The sequence below is a fragment of the Filicampus tigris genome, chromosome 11 (genome assembly GCF_054856515.1).
Source record: "Filicampus tigris isolate MCC_2025a chromosome 11, RoL_Ftig_1.0, whole genome shotgun sequence".
Taxonomy (NCBI): Eukaryota; Metazoa; Chordata; class Actinopteri; order Syngnathiformes; family Syngnathidae; genus Filicampus; species Filicampus tigris.
Window position 1 is genome coordinate 18,380,337 of NC_141227.1, and position 15,576 is coordinate 18,395,912.

The following is a 15,576-nucleotide window of genomic DNA, read 5'->3' on the forward strand; positions in this document are numbered from 1 at the left end:
ATTACTTGCCGCAAACTTTGATGATCTCCTCAGCTCCTCCGCTCACAATGGACTCCCTTTAATTGTCGTTTTCCTCACTAACTCCACATTCTCTCCTCTCTTGGCTGACTTTGTAGATGATGAATAGAACAACAGAGGTACACCTTAACTCTGTACATTACTTAGTCTCTCCATCTCAACTCATAAACAGTCTGGGAAAAAAAGAACCCACCCCCCCAAAACGGTTCCCTTGACTTACTGTAGTTTTGAAGCCCCTTTGTCCCAACCCTATCCCTTGTTTCCATTTAACGCCATCCTTCTCCTTTTCCATGTCTTCACTCATGTAACAGATTTAACGATTTAATGGCGCATGTTTCGCTGCCTTTTGGCTGGACTCTGGGCTAGCCAAGCTCTCAGCGATTTTAATGGTTTCATGGTGCCTAAAATGTAAGCTCCGGCTGTTATTTTTGGCAAATGATCTGAGTCTCAAAATCAACTTCAGTGTCAGAATTGTGTGATCCATGAAACTGATTAATATGATAACCGGTATGTCGAGCATGTCGAGCGGTTATCAGCAGTGGCTTGCCCTCAAACCCGCATGGCAACAGATTCTCCATGATGCTAGTTGATGCTAGTTTACTGGGCTACGCTTTTATTTGGTGTGCGAATGCTGAGAGAAGAGCATTTACACCAAATGCCTTTAAGCGCCCTCTTGAAATGACCATGTTTATTCATATTTTAACGAATTAATCGCCTTTTGAGGGGGCTCAGTGTGACTGCAAACTCACCATTTTTTGCTAATCTGTACACTGGTAAAATCTGGTGTTTTATCAACACAAACACGACCCATCAAAACTCACTCAGTAGCGCCCACTGAAAAATAAAAAAAAAAGATCCCCTGACACCAGTTTGACTGATCGACACCGAATTGGTTGGACATGCATGAACGTCTCAAGGACCCATGCCAGGAAAAACAAAACGATACAATACAATACATTTTTTTTAATTTATGTAGCGCTTTCACAACAGCTGGGGCTGTAACAAAGCGCTTTAAGGAAACATTAATTCAACAAAACACAAAACAAAACATTGACAATAATACAATCATAACTATTCGAACACTAAGTTGACCATTTTAGTTTAAAGCAGCCATTTTGGGGCGAATTCCATTGCTCGAACTTTAACAAATTCCTATTAGGAAATTGGAAAATGAGCCCCAATAAGAAGCGGCTATCATAGACAGCTAACCTGCCAAGATTTTAGATTTCACTGTGTCACGGTTTTGAGGATTGGCCTTGAAAAAATGAGTGTGAAGGCTTGTTTGTTGCTGTTTATAGCTTTAATTTGATCTTTAATTTGCCCCCTTAATGTCAATGCTGTCGTTCAAGAGAATGTGCAGCAAAGGATCCTCAGCCCGCACACTGATCTGTTCCTAGTCACTGGAACAAGAGACCTTGTTCGCATGGGATCTGACAATTCCTTGGACAAGCTGCAAATTCATTTGTGTCTTTGGCATTTTTGGCTTTGGCAACCCTCAGCGCTCACACGCAACTTCCAAGGGAATTGTAAAGTGTTGTTGCTGAAGGCATTTTGCATGGTACCAGAGTAGTTTTGCTGCTATGATAACACCAGGCTTGTTAATTTGGTGCACTGATGTCTTAAGGACTAAATGTAACAAATAATAATGTTTTTATTTTTAGTATTTTTCCTTGCCTTGGTTGCAAACACCTCCTTTCCCCTGGATTAACAGTAATGTGGAATGATTACACAGCTTAATGTGGAACTGTTGTGTCATTTGGACAGCTGTCGCTCACTAAGCCAGGAAATGACTCTTATTCAGGATGTGTTCATTTGCAGGGTCATTTTCGTGACTTTAGCCAAACAACTAGATTTGGTCTAATTAATCATACATACGATGTCCATTACAGTGCAGTTGCAGTTTGGGTATTTTGGCTTTAAGACCACCACTATCAGGTCACAATTATTGCAGCTATCAATACTCTTTAAAAAACAAAACAAACAAACAAACAAAAAAAACAACTGTGCCATATACATAATCTGGAGCACTTCAGAATCAATATATATCTAATTGCATGCCAAAAATTTTTTCTTAATTAAAAAAAAAAACTAACTAAAGACGCTTTTTATTAAATGTATTAACGTGTGCTGGCCCCGTGAGGACTAATTTGAAATCCGATTGGTTAATTAAAGAAACAGTCTCTTTGTTAATATAGTTTATCAGACAGCACTTTTGATTCCGAAGGGCTTGGGCAGATTAGGTTGACATGGCAACACATAGATTCTGAAAACTGATTGGACAATAAAAAAGATGACATCCACGTACGCATACTGGAAGCAGTCCAGCCAAGAATGCTATGAAAGGAAGAGAATAGATGGCTGGGTTATAAATATAAGTCCGTGCTTTTGATAGTGTTTAGACGAGCGCCCACCACTGAATAAAGCACATCCATAACCAAATGGTATACTGAAATATGTTGTCTGGTTGTCAGCATATCACTGGGCCCACAATAATGTTTCAATCAAAATCTCTGTGGGGGAAAAAATAGTGGGGAAAAAGTCGAATGTGTCCTTGCCTGAGTGCACTTAAGTGCTGGCACGGATTTGTGTGTGTGTTTTTTATGATTTGCAATACAACGTGTTTTCACTATTTGTGTGTGTGTTCCAATCAGAGTGGCTTCACCCCCCTTCACATCGCAGCCCACTATGGCAACATTAACGTGGCCACGCTGCTTCTGAACCGAGGGGCTGCTGTGGACTTCATGGCCAGGGTGAGTTGAGTGCAAACTACACACACAAAGGGAGGTCAACTACTTTCTGCATTCAGGTTAGGGGCCACTCTTAAAAAAAGAAGTCTTTAGTCATAAATTGGTTGATTTTAAGTTCCAAAATATACTAAATAATTTGGTTGTAGGTAAAGATTGGTAGAACATTAAAGGAGGTAGCTAGGTAGGTAGGTAGTTAGCTAGCTAGCTAGCTAGCTGGCTAGCTAGCTAGATATTTGTTCAGTAGGTGCAAGGTGGAAAGTACAATAGTAGTGCCAGTGATCTTCAAAGATATAATGATGAGTTATAATACATTGAATATGTACTATGTATGAAAGCGAGGTGCAGCTCAATAATTTGGAATATCGTAGCAAATGTAATGTGTTTCAACAGTTCAATTTAAAAAGTGAAACATATCCTTACTATGCACAGTAAAATGTGTTGTGCTTCAAAAAATAATTTTGAGGATTATAATTTAAAAAATGACTAAAACCCCAGATTGCCCTCTCAACACATTAGAATATTACGTACAAAATGATTTTTATGTAGAAATTAGGTTGGACTTCTGAAAAGCGAACTACTAAAATAGATTAACTTTTGTATTTTATTTATTTAGATATAACTGTACTTACATGGTAATACAAACTTCCAATCAAAAGCTAGGACAAGATTTTGTTCCAGTGCTATTTGCTTGTGGTCTTTAAAGCCATTTCCACATTTTACTTAAGTGAACCAGATTCAGCAAAGGTCCATAAGTACATCAGCTAATGTCTGGAGGAGTGTTTGTGCTGTTCTCTGGCATTAATCACATGTTGGCTGTGTACAAGTAGGAGGCCTGCAAATGGGAAGAGCCACACATGCGCCGTTATCATAGTAATTAAGCGCCACACGATGTTTGTATTTGTGACTCGCAAATAATGAACCATCACATGTAGTAATTTGCCATTGTCTCTTTCCCCGCCTTCAGAATGACATCACGCCGCTCCACGTGGCCTCCAAAAGGGGCAACAGTAACATGGTCAAGCTGCTACTGGACCGAGGCTCCAAAATAGACGCCAAGACCAAGGTGATAACATGAATTTTTTCATATCGCGAGGCTTGTGATGTTTAATCAAGAAAAGGTTTACGTAGAATGACTAAAAACTATGGCCCAACCTATGGACGATACTTGCTCTTTTATATTTTCTTTTCTTTTTCTTTATTTATATATCTTTTTCTTTCTTTTTATATATATATATATATTTTTTTTTTTTTTTTAAATAAGTCGGTTGATTTTTCATCTGAATTTTATTTTATTTTTTTATTTTAATATAGTAATCAGCATCGGCCTTGAAAAAATCCATATTCGTTGGGCCCCACTAAAATCCTGACTGTTCTCCCTACAGGATGGTCTGACTCCCCTTCACTGCGGGGCGAGGAGTGGTCATGCACAGGTGGTCGAAATCCTGCTGGACAGAGGCGCTCCCATCCTTTCTAAGACCAAGGTAGCTACTAGGGAGTGGTGGTTCAAGAAAGGTTTTCAACCAGGGGTGTCAAACACTGGTCCGCGATGGCCGCTTACCTTCATGTTTTTCATCCCTGGTGCAACATACCTCATTCAAGGACCGGAGTTTGACACCCCTGTTTCAGACATTCTTAAGAATAGAGTTTGAGTTTCAGCTCATGGGCAGTGAAATATTAGAATACAGTGATACCTTGACTTGTGAGTTTTTCCAGTTGCTCGGTCAATTTCTTGCAAACAAAAATGTTGCTTACAAATGAGCTCCACAAAATTTGACCGCTAGATGGTGGCGGTGAACGTCAACAATATCCGGGCCATCATCAGTTCATGTTGACTAAATCTATGAAAGTCTTGTAGTTTGTGCTCATAAAATGCTTTTTGCTAGTATTTTGCCAATTTTCTTTTTCTAACCATGGGTGCTAAAACGGTGTGTTCTGACAAGAGGCAGATTATGTCTATTGATTTTAAGCAGGAAATAAATAAATAAAACATATCTGCAAGCATGCAGGTGAAAAGGCAAAAAAAAAAAAAAAAGATTAAGCTCAGCTAAAGTGATGTGATCTTTCTTTTTAACTCTAATTATGTGCATTCTATTGTATTATGTCATTACTGCAATAAGTGAAATCTTCAATATGGAAATAACTTATTTAAATACACCATAGCAATGTTTTTATAGCATTTACTGCATTTATTTTTAAAACTAATTAGTGTGCCGCCATCAAGTGGTCAGCAATGGAATTACACCCAATATAAAAGAGTTATTAATTGTACGAAAAATAATGTGAAATAGGGAGACCGCGAACCTGGAATCCACTGTTTACTTTAGTGTGAAAAAAACAGATAAAACGTTGGTGTGCGCGTGGTCTTGAAACTAAATCAACATATAATTCAAGGTACCACTGTATGTGAGTTTTCTCATTGCCAGTAACGCTCTGAACAACAGTCAGTACCGTTGAATGGATTAGCTCTCTTCACCATACTGTTCCAGTCACATAGCAGCGCTTTTGTTGTTGCCGTGGCGACGTGGTGCGGCACTGTTGCTGCAACCTCCGTGCGAGCCGAACAGAACGCGGCCGCTTTGACCTGGCGGGACCACCAATGTAACCACGTAGACATTGTTGTAATGCCCTCATTATAACAATGCTTCCGCAGTCTCCCCATCAACTTCCTTCACAGTCTTTCCCCGCGGCGCCTGATGTCCACCTGACTGACTTGTTATCCGTCTGTCTGTCCATCCGTCTACGTGTCCGTCTGCGTGTTTCTCTCTCTCTCTCTCTCTTCCCCCGCTGGCTTCCTCTCCATCCCACTTCAGAACGGCCTGTCGCCGCTGCACATGGCCACTCAGGGGGACCACCTGAACTGCGTGCAGCTGTTGCTGCAGCACGACGTGCCGGTGGACGACGTCACCAACGACTACCTGACGGCGCTGCACGTGGCGGCCCACTGCGGACACTACAAGGTGGCCAAGCTCATCGTGGACAAGAAGGCCAATCCCAACGCCAAGGCCCTGGTATGAGGGGAGGACAACTTGGAAGGTTAAAGGGGGAAATCAAGCCAAACATATTTTTTTCAAGAATATTTTCCCAGCAGGCCCACCGGTTGAAAGACGGCATTCTGATTAATATTGCATTTGTGGAATATGAGTTAAGCAGCAAAAATCCACCCGTTTTTAGCCATCTCAGAGGCCAGCCATTTTGTCATTTCTGTCGACTGAAAATGACATCACAACTACCCAGGGCTCAGCTAACGATCAATCACAGCTCGCCTGTTTTCTAAAGCTGAGCCGTGATTGGTCGTTACCTGAGGCCTGGGTAGTTGTGATGTCATTTTCAGTCGACAGAAGTGACAAAATGGCCGCCCCATGAGATGGCTAAAAACGGGTGGATTCATTCTGATTCCACAAACGCAATATTTATCAGAATGCTTTGTTTCAACTAGTGGGCTTGCATAGAACATATTCTTAAAAAAAATATGTTTGGGTTGACTCCCTCTTTCCCATGTAGAATTTATTATTGTGCTTTGGAAAAAAAACAAAAACATTCTGTACTCAAGTAAAAGTACAGATACTGTACATGTGTATCAGAGGACTGTGAAAAAGTACAGACTATTAAATGTACTCTAGGTACAAACACTTTGAATCTCTAAATCGTGACTACATTTATAAAAGCAGAATTCTTGATATCTCTTTATAGTGGGCAGGTCTATCTAATGTTAAGGCCCAATGAGGAAACTATATGAGTCAGCATACAGTATGCTATAAAGGGAATAATAACACAAATTGCAACATGAATCAGAAGGGTGCAGCTTATGGGAAAATTCCTCAGCGCTGTTCCGTTCCCTGGCAGCTCATTTGCCTCCACTATGGTCGGCAGTCACAGATGTTTTCACATTGTGGAAAGTCCCCTGGTTGCATAGCAGCTACGCCTTTTGATTCCTCCGCAGAATGGTTTCACCCCGCTTCACATCGCCTGCAAGAAGAACAGAGTGAAAGTGATGGAGCTGCTGCTGAAGCATGGAGCGTCCATCCAGGCTGTAACCGAGGTGCTCCTTGACATATTTATTCACTTCTACCAGACATCAAAGTTGAAGTGGTTCTATGCCAAGTTTTACATGTTTACTGCGAGGGGAACGTTTCAGACCCACAGTGAGAGGTGAAAAGAAAATGTAGGCAGTGTGTGCTTGCTTCAAGCTATTTAGCTGTCACGCCCAGTTGAAGTTTATTGTAAAAGTGACGCATAAAAACCAAATAGGAATAAACCAGACCCAAATGTCCAACCAAACCATATAATTTCATAACAAAACCATGCTGTCTTAATGCCAACATGTAATATGAAATATTAAGTAAGCTAACAGAAGTTAGCCTATAGGTTAGGCTAAACCTAAACTGTCAAACAGCTGCTAATTTAACACACACAGAGCAGCAACACATTCAAACAGAAGAACAAAAGAAAATGAAGCACTGTCAATTTAAATGTTCAACCAAACCATTTACAAAGTAATTTTATCGAAAGAAAGTGTGCTTAATTGAAAGATATATTTTGAAACGTCATAGAAAGGCTAATGGAAATTAGCATGGATACCATAGTGATTATAAAGCTTCAAACAACTGATACTTTGATCCATTCATTCAACAAAAATGAATCCAACCTTGTATATTTATTTACACACCATAATGTTCAACCAAAACATAGAACTTTGTTTTCTTCTTGCCCTTGAATTTATGGTGCATCTCTTCTAGTAAACCTGCACTGCTGCCCAGCATACATACACAACTCGAAACTCTGACTTCATTGTAAACTGTAAAAACCCATAAAAAAAAAGATATATTTATATAGTCATACTTTGCTGCACCGTCTAAATGAAGTGTTTCTTCGCAGTCTGGCCTGACGCCGATCCACGTGGCGGCCTTCATGGGCCACGAGAACATCGTCCATGCGCTCACACACCACGGAGCTTCACCCAACACCACAAATGTGGTGAGCGAATCATCACCGCATTGTTGCATGTTGAAAACGGGCGACTTTCCTGGTCGTGATCTCACTGTCGCTGGCGTGGCTGTGTGTCCTCCAGAGGGGCGAGACGGCCCTCCACATGGCAGCCAGGGCAGGCCAGGCCGACGTGGTTCGATACTTGCTCAAGAACGGAGCCAAAGTGGAGACCAAATCCAAGGTGTGCACTCTGACCGCCAGTCTGAATGTAGAATGCGTTTGAAAAGTCTACACACACCCTTTTCAAATGCCAGGTGTTTGTGATATAAATAAGTGGGACCAAGATAAATCATTTCAAAACTTTTTTCATTAATAATGTGAACTATAACCAGTACAGCTCAATCAAAAAAAAATAAAAAAGGAATAATGTGGTTGCACAAGTGTGCACACCCTTTATGACTGGGGTTCAAAACCATGTTAAATAGGAATCGGCACACATTTTGGGACATGTTTTGGGGAAATTTTGTTGTCGTCCGTTGAAACTGAGGTTGAGCTTTTTGGTCATAATTAGTAGGGATGGGCAAGTGCCTGTACCGGACATCGGTATCGGGCTTATCCCATCCTTATAAGGTATCGTACTCACGGAGGGAGCCGATACCAGCCATCGATTGGCGCTATACAGCAGCAGTTTGACGCAATTTTTTGTCATTCTGTAAAATGAAAATTCATACATCAAAATCTCTGCAGGTATCGGTACTTGAAAGAGTGAAATACTGGTACAGGTATCGGTCTGAAAAAAAGTGGTAAATCCCCAGAAAATTAGGCAAGCTTGCCTAAACACAACACTGCTTAATTCCATTCCAACAGTGAAGCCAGGTGGTGCCAGCATGACACTTTGGGACTGTTTTTCCTTTGTTGCAACTGGGGTCTTAGAAAAAGTGGGGTGAATTATGAACTGTTTGCGATAGCAATGTTAGTTGAAAACCTTCAGGCTTCTGCATAGAGAGCAGAAAAAGTGTTAGGAAAAGCCCGCTAGAACATCTCACATTCATTTGAGGTTAATCAGAGGCCTGATTTTTTTTTTTTTTTTTTTTTTTTCTTATCACAAAAAACTGCCATTTGAAAAGGAATGTGTAGTCTTGCTGTAAAATAGAGCAATCAAATAATATGACCTTTCAGGATGACCAGACGGCGCTGCACATCTCCAGTCGGCTGGGGAAGGTGGACATTGTGCAGCAGCTTCTGCAGTGCGGCGCCTCGGCCAACGCGGCCACCACCTCCGGCTACACGCCACTACACCTGGCGGCCCGCGAAGGTCACCAGGATGTCGCCACCATGCTCCTGGAGAACGGAGCCTCGCTGTCCTCCTCCACTAAGGTACCCCAAAGCATTTCAAGTTAAAAGAAAAACGAGTTTTTTTTTGTTGTTTTTTTGGGTGTACTCTGTTGTGGTCTTTCCATCCACACAGCTGTTGATGGGAGTCGCATAGTTTCCCAAATGACTAATTACATCAAAGGAAGTCATAAGCTGTGAAGGACATTTTATAATGGAAGTGGTTTACGCATGTGTGTGGCATGTTGCTTAGGGGGGCTTTTCCTGAAGGTGACCTCCGTCAGTGGAGCAGATTAATGGAGGGTAAACCCCTTGGTGTGCACACACTCAATTACACAGAAACACACACACACATACACACAGAATCTTTTGGGACATCGCCCGAGTCAGCTGTTCCAAGGAAATGATGTCACCGTCAAACTGCGCCGTTTGTATTATTCATGGAAAAATGGACTGATCATTTACAAAGATGGATACAATATTCATATGCAGGTGTATATAATGTAAAATTATTAGATACAGTACAAGTGGAAACTTTAAAAAAAATATATATATATAGGGTGAATCAAGCATGATTCTCAAGCGTATCCCCCCCGTTATTTTTTGATGACAGCACTGAAATAAAAAAAAATCCCTTTGCACACTTAAAGCTCAGTCTAAATTTTTTCGTGTTGTACGTTCCAACAGAAAGGCTTCAGTCCGCTGCACGTGGCTGCAAAGTACGGCAAGATGGAGGTGGCCAGTCTGCTCCTGCAGAAGAGGGCTGCGCCCGACGCTGCAGGCAAGGTGAGGAGTCCATTAAAAAATAAAAATTAAAAAGACTAGTTAGATATCACGAAGGGTCTCTTCGGGAAGTCTACTTCATGCCTGACATCTTACCGCGGTGAAGCCATTAGTGCAAAAAGCAAAACGTGAGATTGATGTCTTTTTTTTAATGCTATTAAATGTTAATATACTGTAAAACCTAAATGGCAGCAAGGCACTTCTTGCCTAAGTCATTTTTAAGTTACTTTTACTAAGTCAATAAAAAATACCAAAGGACTTACTTTGATTTTTCTTCTTGTTTTTCAAAAGTAAAATTCAGGCAAGTATGCTAAGGATCGAACGATATAGTTTCATAAAATAAACAAAAATAAGGCCGGCTGAAATGTTATCCAAAAGTGATATTTTCTGTTCAATTTGTCCTGCAATCTAACTGGAGGGTTGACACATTTTGTTTAAAACCAAATATCATGATGAATATTTTTATTTTCTGATTACAAATCACAACTTCCCCCTCATGTCAAGAGTGCAGGTTTCTAATATGAACGCCCGCTGTGTGGCTAGCAAATATGTTTTTATGGGATTATTTCTCTGAAAAGGGAGTGATCTGACATTGATGCAACGGGTCAGGCTGCAGATGATGCGCAAACAATGGCTAAACTATTGAACTCAACCGCTTTGACCTCAAATTCCATTTTTAATCCTCCAGTTCACTTTCATTATGGGACACCAAACATGTTTCGAATTCATATTGTCAATGTGATGACGACAGTGTTATTTACCAATATGTATGCACGATACCATCTGATAGCATTTATCGAAATTTAAGATTAGACAAGTATGATAATGATCCCTGGATCGGACCGTTTTCATGACTCAGCAACTTTTTGGGTTGATGAGACTCCCGCATTGAACTCTCGTAGACAATATCAGAGAATATTTTTCCACTCCTGTCATTGAAGTGTTTAGTACAGTATGGTGCAGTATTGCACATATGGTGAATCAGTCGTGCTCACTGTGGACTGTGTGGAATGTTGTGTGGGAGTTGTCCAAAAATGTGGGGGAGCCTCATTGCACTGTGGTGCATTGTTATGGGAAAATGATAAGTGACCCATTTAGAAACATTCAGACGTTTGAACCTCATTTGAATTGATGTTTATGCAGAGTTAACAATCGCTTTTTCTGTGCATTGTCATGTCTTCTTCAGTAAAACTTGGAAAGTTTTAACTCACGCATCCATCCGTCTTCATCATCTTCTGCTGAGTGCTCTTATTTCTTCTAAATGTCTGCATGAACACACACATCTATACAAAACTCTCTGGCGGATTTCAACTTTGGTGTCTTTCTGTCTCGCCCGAGTGTCATTTGTGCGTGTGTCCATTCAGTCAGTGACCTTCTAACCTGCTTGTGGTTGTGTTGCATGCGTGTGTGTGCGTGTCCGTGTGGGGTGTTTCAGAGCGGGCTAACGCCACTGCATGTAGCCGCTCACTACGATAATCAGAGAGTAGCCCTGCTGTTGCTGGATCAGGGAGCTTCCCCGCACGCCGCCGCCAAGGTACACACAACACGCAACTGTGACGGGCGAGACCATGGTGGTGTGTGTCCGGATTACATCAAACTTTGATTTTGTCGCACTCCGAATGTACATGAAGTAGCTCACGTTTGTGCTCTGTGGTGACGGTGATGTTTCGTGGAGTCATTTTACCTCACGGCTCTCTTTGTTTTCATCTCTATCCTTACTCATCCAAGTCGTTACATACAATTGAAAAAAAAACCCCACTTAGGTATAAAATCTGTTTGGATGTAAAACAGGTTATAGAAATGCTTGAAACATGCTTCAATGGGAAAAGTGATTTAGAACAGTTGGAAAATCTAAAATCCAGTGGTACCTCCGCTTGCAAGTTGAATTTGTTTCATAACCATGCTTACAACTCAAATCAATGATACACACTAAAAATGCTGGGTTGTTTTCCTAATCGACTTATTGGGTCACTGTGGATTTTGAGCAGATTGGGTTACTTTTACCCAAGGTTGGGTTAATTGTTTTGACTCAGCAGATTGGGTCAAAGATTGGATACCACTTAACACTCTAAAAACAGTTTGGTTAAAAAAAAAAAAAAAAATGGGGTCAAAAAGGGACTGATCCGCTACTTGGCTCAATTCGACCCAACTGAAAAGAATGGTGTCGTTTTGTATAAAACAACCGAGGAAATTGGGTAAATTTGACCCCAAGTAAAGGGTCGTCCCTTTTTTACCCAAATTGGGCTGTTTTCGATCCAACGTTTTTTAAGAGTGTATTGTACATCCCAATACGTAAAAGTTAAACACAGTGAATATAAAATGTTCCCACAGAGTCGAGTTCATCACGCAAACTCTCCGTCTTCTCTCTCTCTCTCTCTCTCTCAGAATGGCTACACGCCGCTGCACATCGCCGCCAAGAAGAACCAAATGGACATCGGCACGACGCTGCTGGAGTACGGCGCCGACACCAACGCGATGACGCGGCAGGGCATCAGCCCCATCCACCTGGCGGCGCAGGAGGGCAGCGTGGACCTGGTTTCACTGCTGCTGGCCAAGAGCGCCGCCGTGAACATTTGCAACAAGGTAACGTCGCTAAAGGAGGGCCCGCATTGGAATTACACTCCTTGGCCACAACAGTATACTCACTGTCATGTGCGCATGTGGGAAAGAGAGCCCCTGTAAGATTTGACATGTTTTATTCATATATTCTAAAAACAGTTGTGTCAAAAATAACACCAAAATAACCCAAATAGGCTCAAAAAGGGGCCGTTACAATTTTTTGGGTTATTATTTACAAAGCAAAATGGTTTTGTTTTGTGCTTTATTTAAGTGGCCCAAGTTTTGGGGTTCAATAAATGACCTCTAAAGTTGTGCCCTTTTTGACTCAAATTAGGTTATTTTTGACCCAGCTATTTTTAGAGTGTATTCCTATTGAATGTTTGTGTGTGTGTATCTTTGTTTCACGCTCAGAGCGGACTCACGCCACTCCACCTAGCGGCTCAGGAGGATAAGGTCAATGTTGCGGAAGTCCTTCTCAACCACGGCGCTGACGTCAACACGCAAACAAAGGTACGGACATTCTGTCAGCACGCACACGGCAGCTGCTTGAACCAAATCCTGGAGTTTAAGACGAGAAGAATATCACTGCCGTCGGGCACAGTCCTCGCATCGCTAAAACCTTCACTTTTCAGGAAAACAAAAAAAAACGTTACATCGTCAAAGACAGCAAGCCATTTTCAACACTCAAAAACACTAGTCAAGGAATATTTACAATTTTTTTTTTTAAATCAACGATGCAAGTCAACTTTTTCAGATGAATTTTTTTTCACTGATTCCAAATCCGTCCTCAGTTTTTCATAGTAATAATGTTAAAGGAATATATTTAGTAGGGCTGGGACGATACACTTTTGTCCCAATCCGATACGGATCCCGATACTTGAGTTGTGATCCGATACGTATTGCGATACTTAAATATTATAAAAAAATAAATATTAAAAAAAACTGAGGCATGTGTTTCCAAAGTTTTAACTTAAGTGCCATTTGACATTTATTCAAGTGTCACGATTGAAAAGTGCATAAACTGTTCCTAATACACAGGAGTGCAATAAATAAAACTCCATTCACAAAGCTCCACTTCAAGGACCTCAAATGTTCCAAAAGTATGTTACAGAACGTGCAAAACACAAGATAACATCACTTATCGAAAGTATCGATACTTTACCACCATATCGATACTTGGTCTCGGCATAAAAAGTATCACGATACATAGCGATACGATATTTTTTCCCAGCCCTTAATATTTAGTAATATTTATAAATTAAATGTTAGGTTCACACGCCCACGCAAAAAACACCACTTATACTTACACGCATGGATCTACACACACACACAGCTACAGTTTCACACCAACACACATCCGAACACACACCTACACGCTTAACACACCTATGTGCACACATCCACACACGCCCACACCTGCCACAAAAATCCATACGAGAGTGGGAAAGTGTCCTAGATACAGTGATGCACCTTGCATGCGCACGAGGATGTGTACGCTGTAATATTCAATTAGAATTGAACCTGTTCAATTCACTTACACACACACACACACACACACACACAAACGGCGCACAACCTAGTTCACACATACAGTATATAGAGCACAAAGTAGATCGCAGGCAGCTCACGTGCACCGAAACCTCACAAGCTGAAGGTTACTCTGGTATGTGTGTGTGTGTGTGTGTGTGTGTGTTAGTGCTGACAGTACAGTTGTCTACAGGGAAGAGGTTATTCATGCACTGATGCGCCCTTCACACGCGATACAAAGGCAACTTTGTTCCATTTTCAAAACGGGCTTTACAAAACGACCGGGTGATTACTCTTAAAGGCTTTTGAACGGACTCACCGAGACGTCTGACATGCGCAAGTCGGCTGTCTGTCACTTTCTCACAGATGGACTACACGCCGCTGCATGTGGCTTGTCACTATGGCAACGCAAAGATGGCAAACTTCCTGCTCCAGAATCAGGCCAAAGTCAACGGCAAAACCAAGGTGGAATAAATAATAAAGATCACAAAGTTGCGTATTGCCCGTGTAGTCATACCGTTGTCTCTCTTCTCGCCTTGCGGGTGTTCAGAATGGTTACACGCCTCTGCACCAGGCGGCTCAGCAGGGCCACACACACATCGTCAACCTCCTCCTCCAGCACGGCGCCGCGGCCAACGATCTCACCGCGGTCAGTCAAAGCGCCCGGCCGCCGGTCAAGCCGTTTGTTTTTGGTACGCATCCGTCACTGTGCGACTAACTTCCTGTGCGTCTCGCTCCCAGAATGGGAACACGGCGCTCGCCATCGCCCGCCGCCTCGGTTACATCTCGGTGGTGGACACGCTGAGGCCCGTGACGGATGAAAACCTGAATACTGTGGTGAGACGCATCACGAACATCACAAAATGATTGAAATTTGTTCAATGCTTTTTTTGTTTGAGCCAGACCAGGACTTTTAGATGACATCATTGTAGAGCGCTATTACTCTCTGTTATTATATTTTATGCATTTCATGCAGACACAGACCAAATTACCAAATGGGTGGGTTGTGTCAGCATCCGACATAAAAACTGTGGCAAACATATCATGCTCGTGACAAGCCCAAAGTCGCAACATGTTGATAATATACTTTGTTTTATATACGTATATCTATTAATTATTTTTTAATCTGTATTTCATGAATTTATCCATTTTCATTGTTACAATGAATTTATTTAAGTCAGTACATGGTGTATTGTTAATATAAGTATCATATATACTGTAAATAATATTTTTGTTTACATAAAAAAAATGAGTTTTTTAAAACCAAATATTGAAGTATTCATGTGTTGTTCAAATATGAAATATAAAATGATATATGAATTCATTAACATTTTTGAAAAATTGATTTTTAATATTGTTTAATATTGTTGTCTAAATGACAAAAAATGGATTATTTCAACAAAAATGTATTACATGTAAAGTATTAGTAATACAGTATACTGATTCAAATCAATTAAATGTCTACAACAATGTTCTGGGGTTACATTTAAAAAATATTTATATATATAATTTGGGAGTATTTAGTAACCCTTTCAATCAAAAGGGTTCTTGTTCTGAGAATCAGGAATGATCCTTTAAGTGTGATTGCTTGAAATTGTGACCTATAAAGAAATGCAAAGAAACTTATGAAATGCGCTATATGAATACAATTGTATTGTATTGTATCTTCACATTTGGACATTCA

General features: G+C 40.9%; 1 protein-coding gene across 29 annotated transcripts in view; it reads left to right on the forward strand.

Annotated features, from left to right (window-relative positions):
- LOC147140016 (ankyrin-3-like) overlaps positions 1-15,576 on the forward strand; it is a 117,967-nt gene that overhangs the window by 64,969 nt on the left and 37,422 nt on the right. For 25 of the 29 annotated variants that reach the window (XM_086045306.1, XM_086045309.1, XM_086045312.1 and 22 more), the window contains 16 exons: positions 117-137; positions 2,670-2,768; positions 3,730-3,828; positions 4,148-4,246; positions 5,576-5,773; positions 6,706-6,804; positions 7,641-7,739; positions 7,834-7,932; positions 8,871-9,068; positions 9,711-9,809; positions 11,242-11,340; positions 12,192-12,389; positions 12,777-12,875; positions 14,259-14,357; positions 14,443-14,541; positions 14,634-14,729. In XM_086045306.1, coding sequence (XP_085901432.1) covers positions 117-137; positions 2,670-2,768; positions 3,730-3,828; positions 4,148-4,246; positions 5,576-5,773; positions 6,706-6,804; positions 7,641-7,739; positions 7,834-7,932; positions 8,871-9,068; positions 9,711-9,809; positions 11,242-11,340; positions 12,192-12,389; positions 12,777-12,875; positions 14,259-14,357; positions 14,443-14,541; positions 14,634-14,729 — 1,800 coding nt within the window. The remainder of the gene's footprint in view (positions 1-116; positions 138-2,669; positions 2,769-3,729; positions 3,829-4,147; positions 4,247-5,575; positions 5,774-6,705; positions 6,805-7,640; positions 7,740-7,833; positions 7,933-8,870; positions 9,069-9,710; positions 9,810-11,241; positions 11,341-12,191; positions 12,390-12,776; positions 12,876-14,258; positions 14,358-14,442; positions 14,542-14,633; positions 14,730-15,576) is intronic. The other 4 variants (XM_086045311.1, XM_086045327.1, XM_086045328.1 and 1 more) reach the window with 2 other exon arrangements.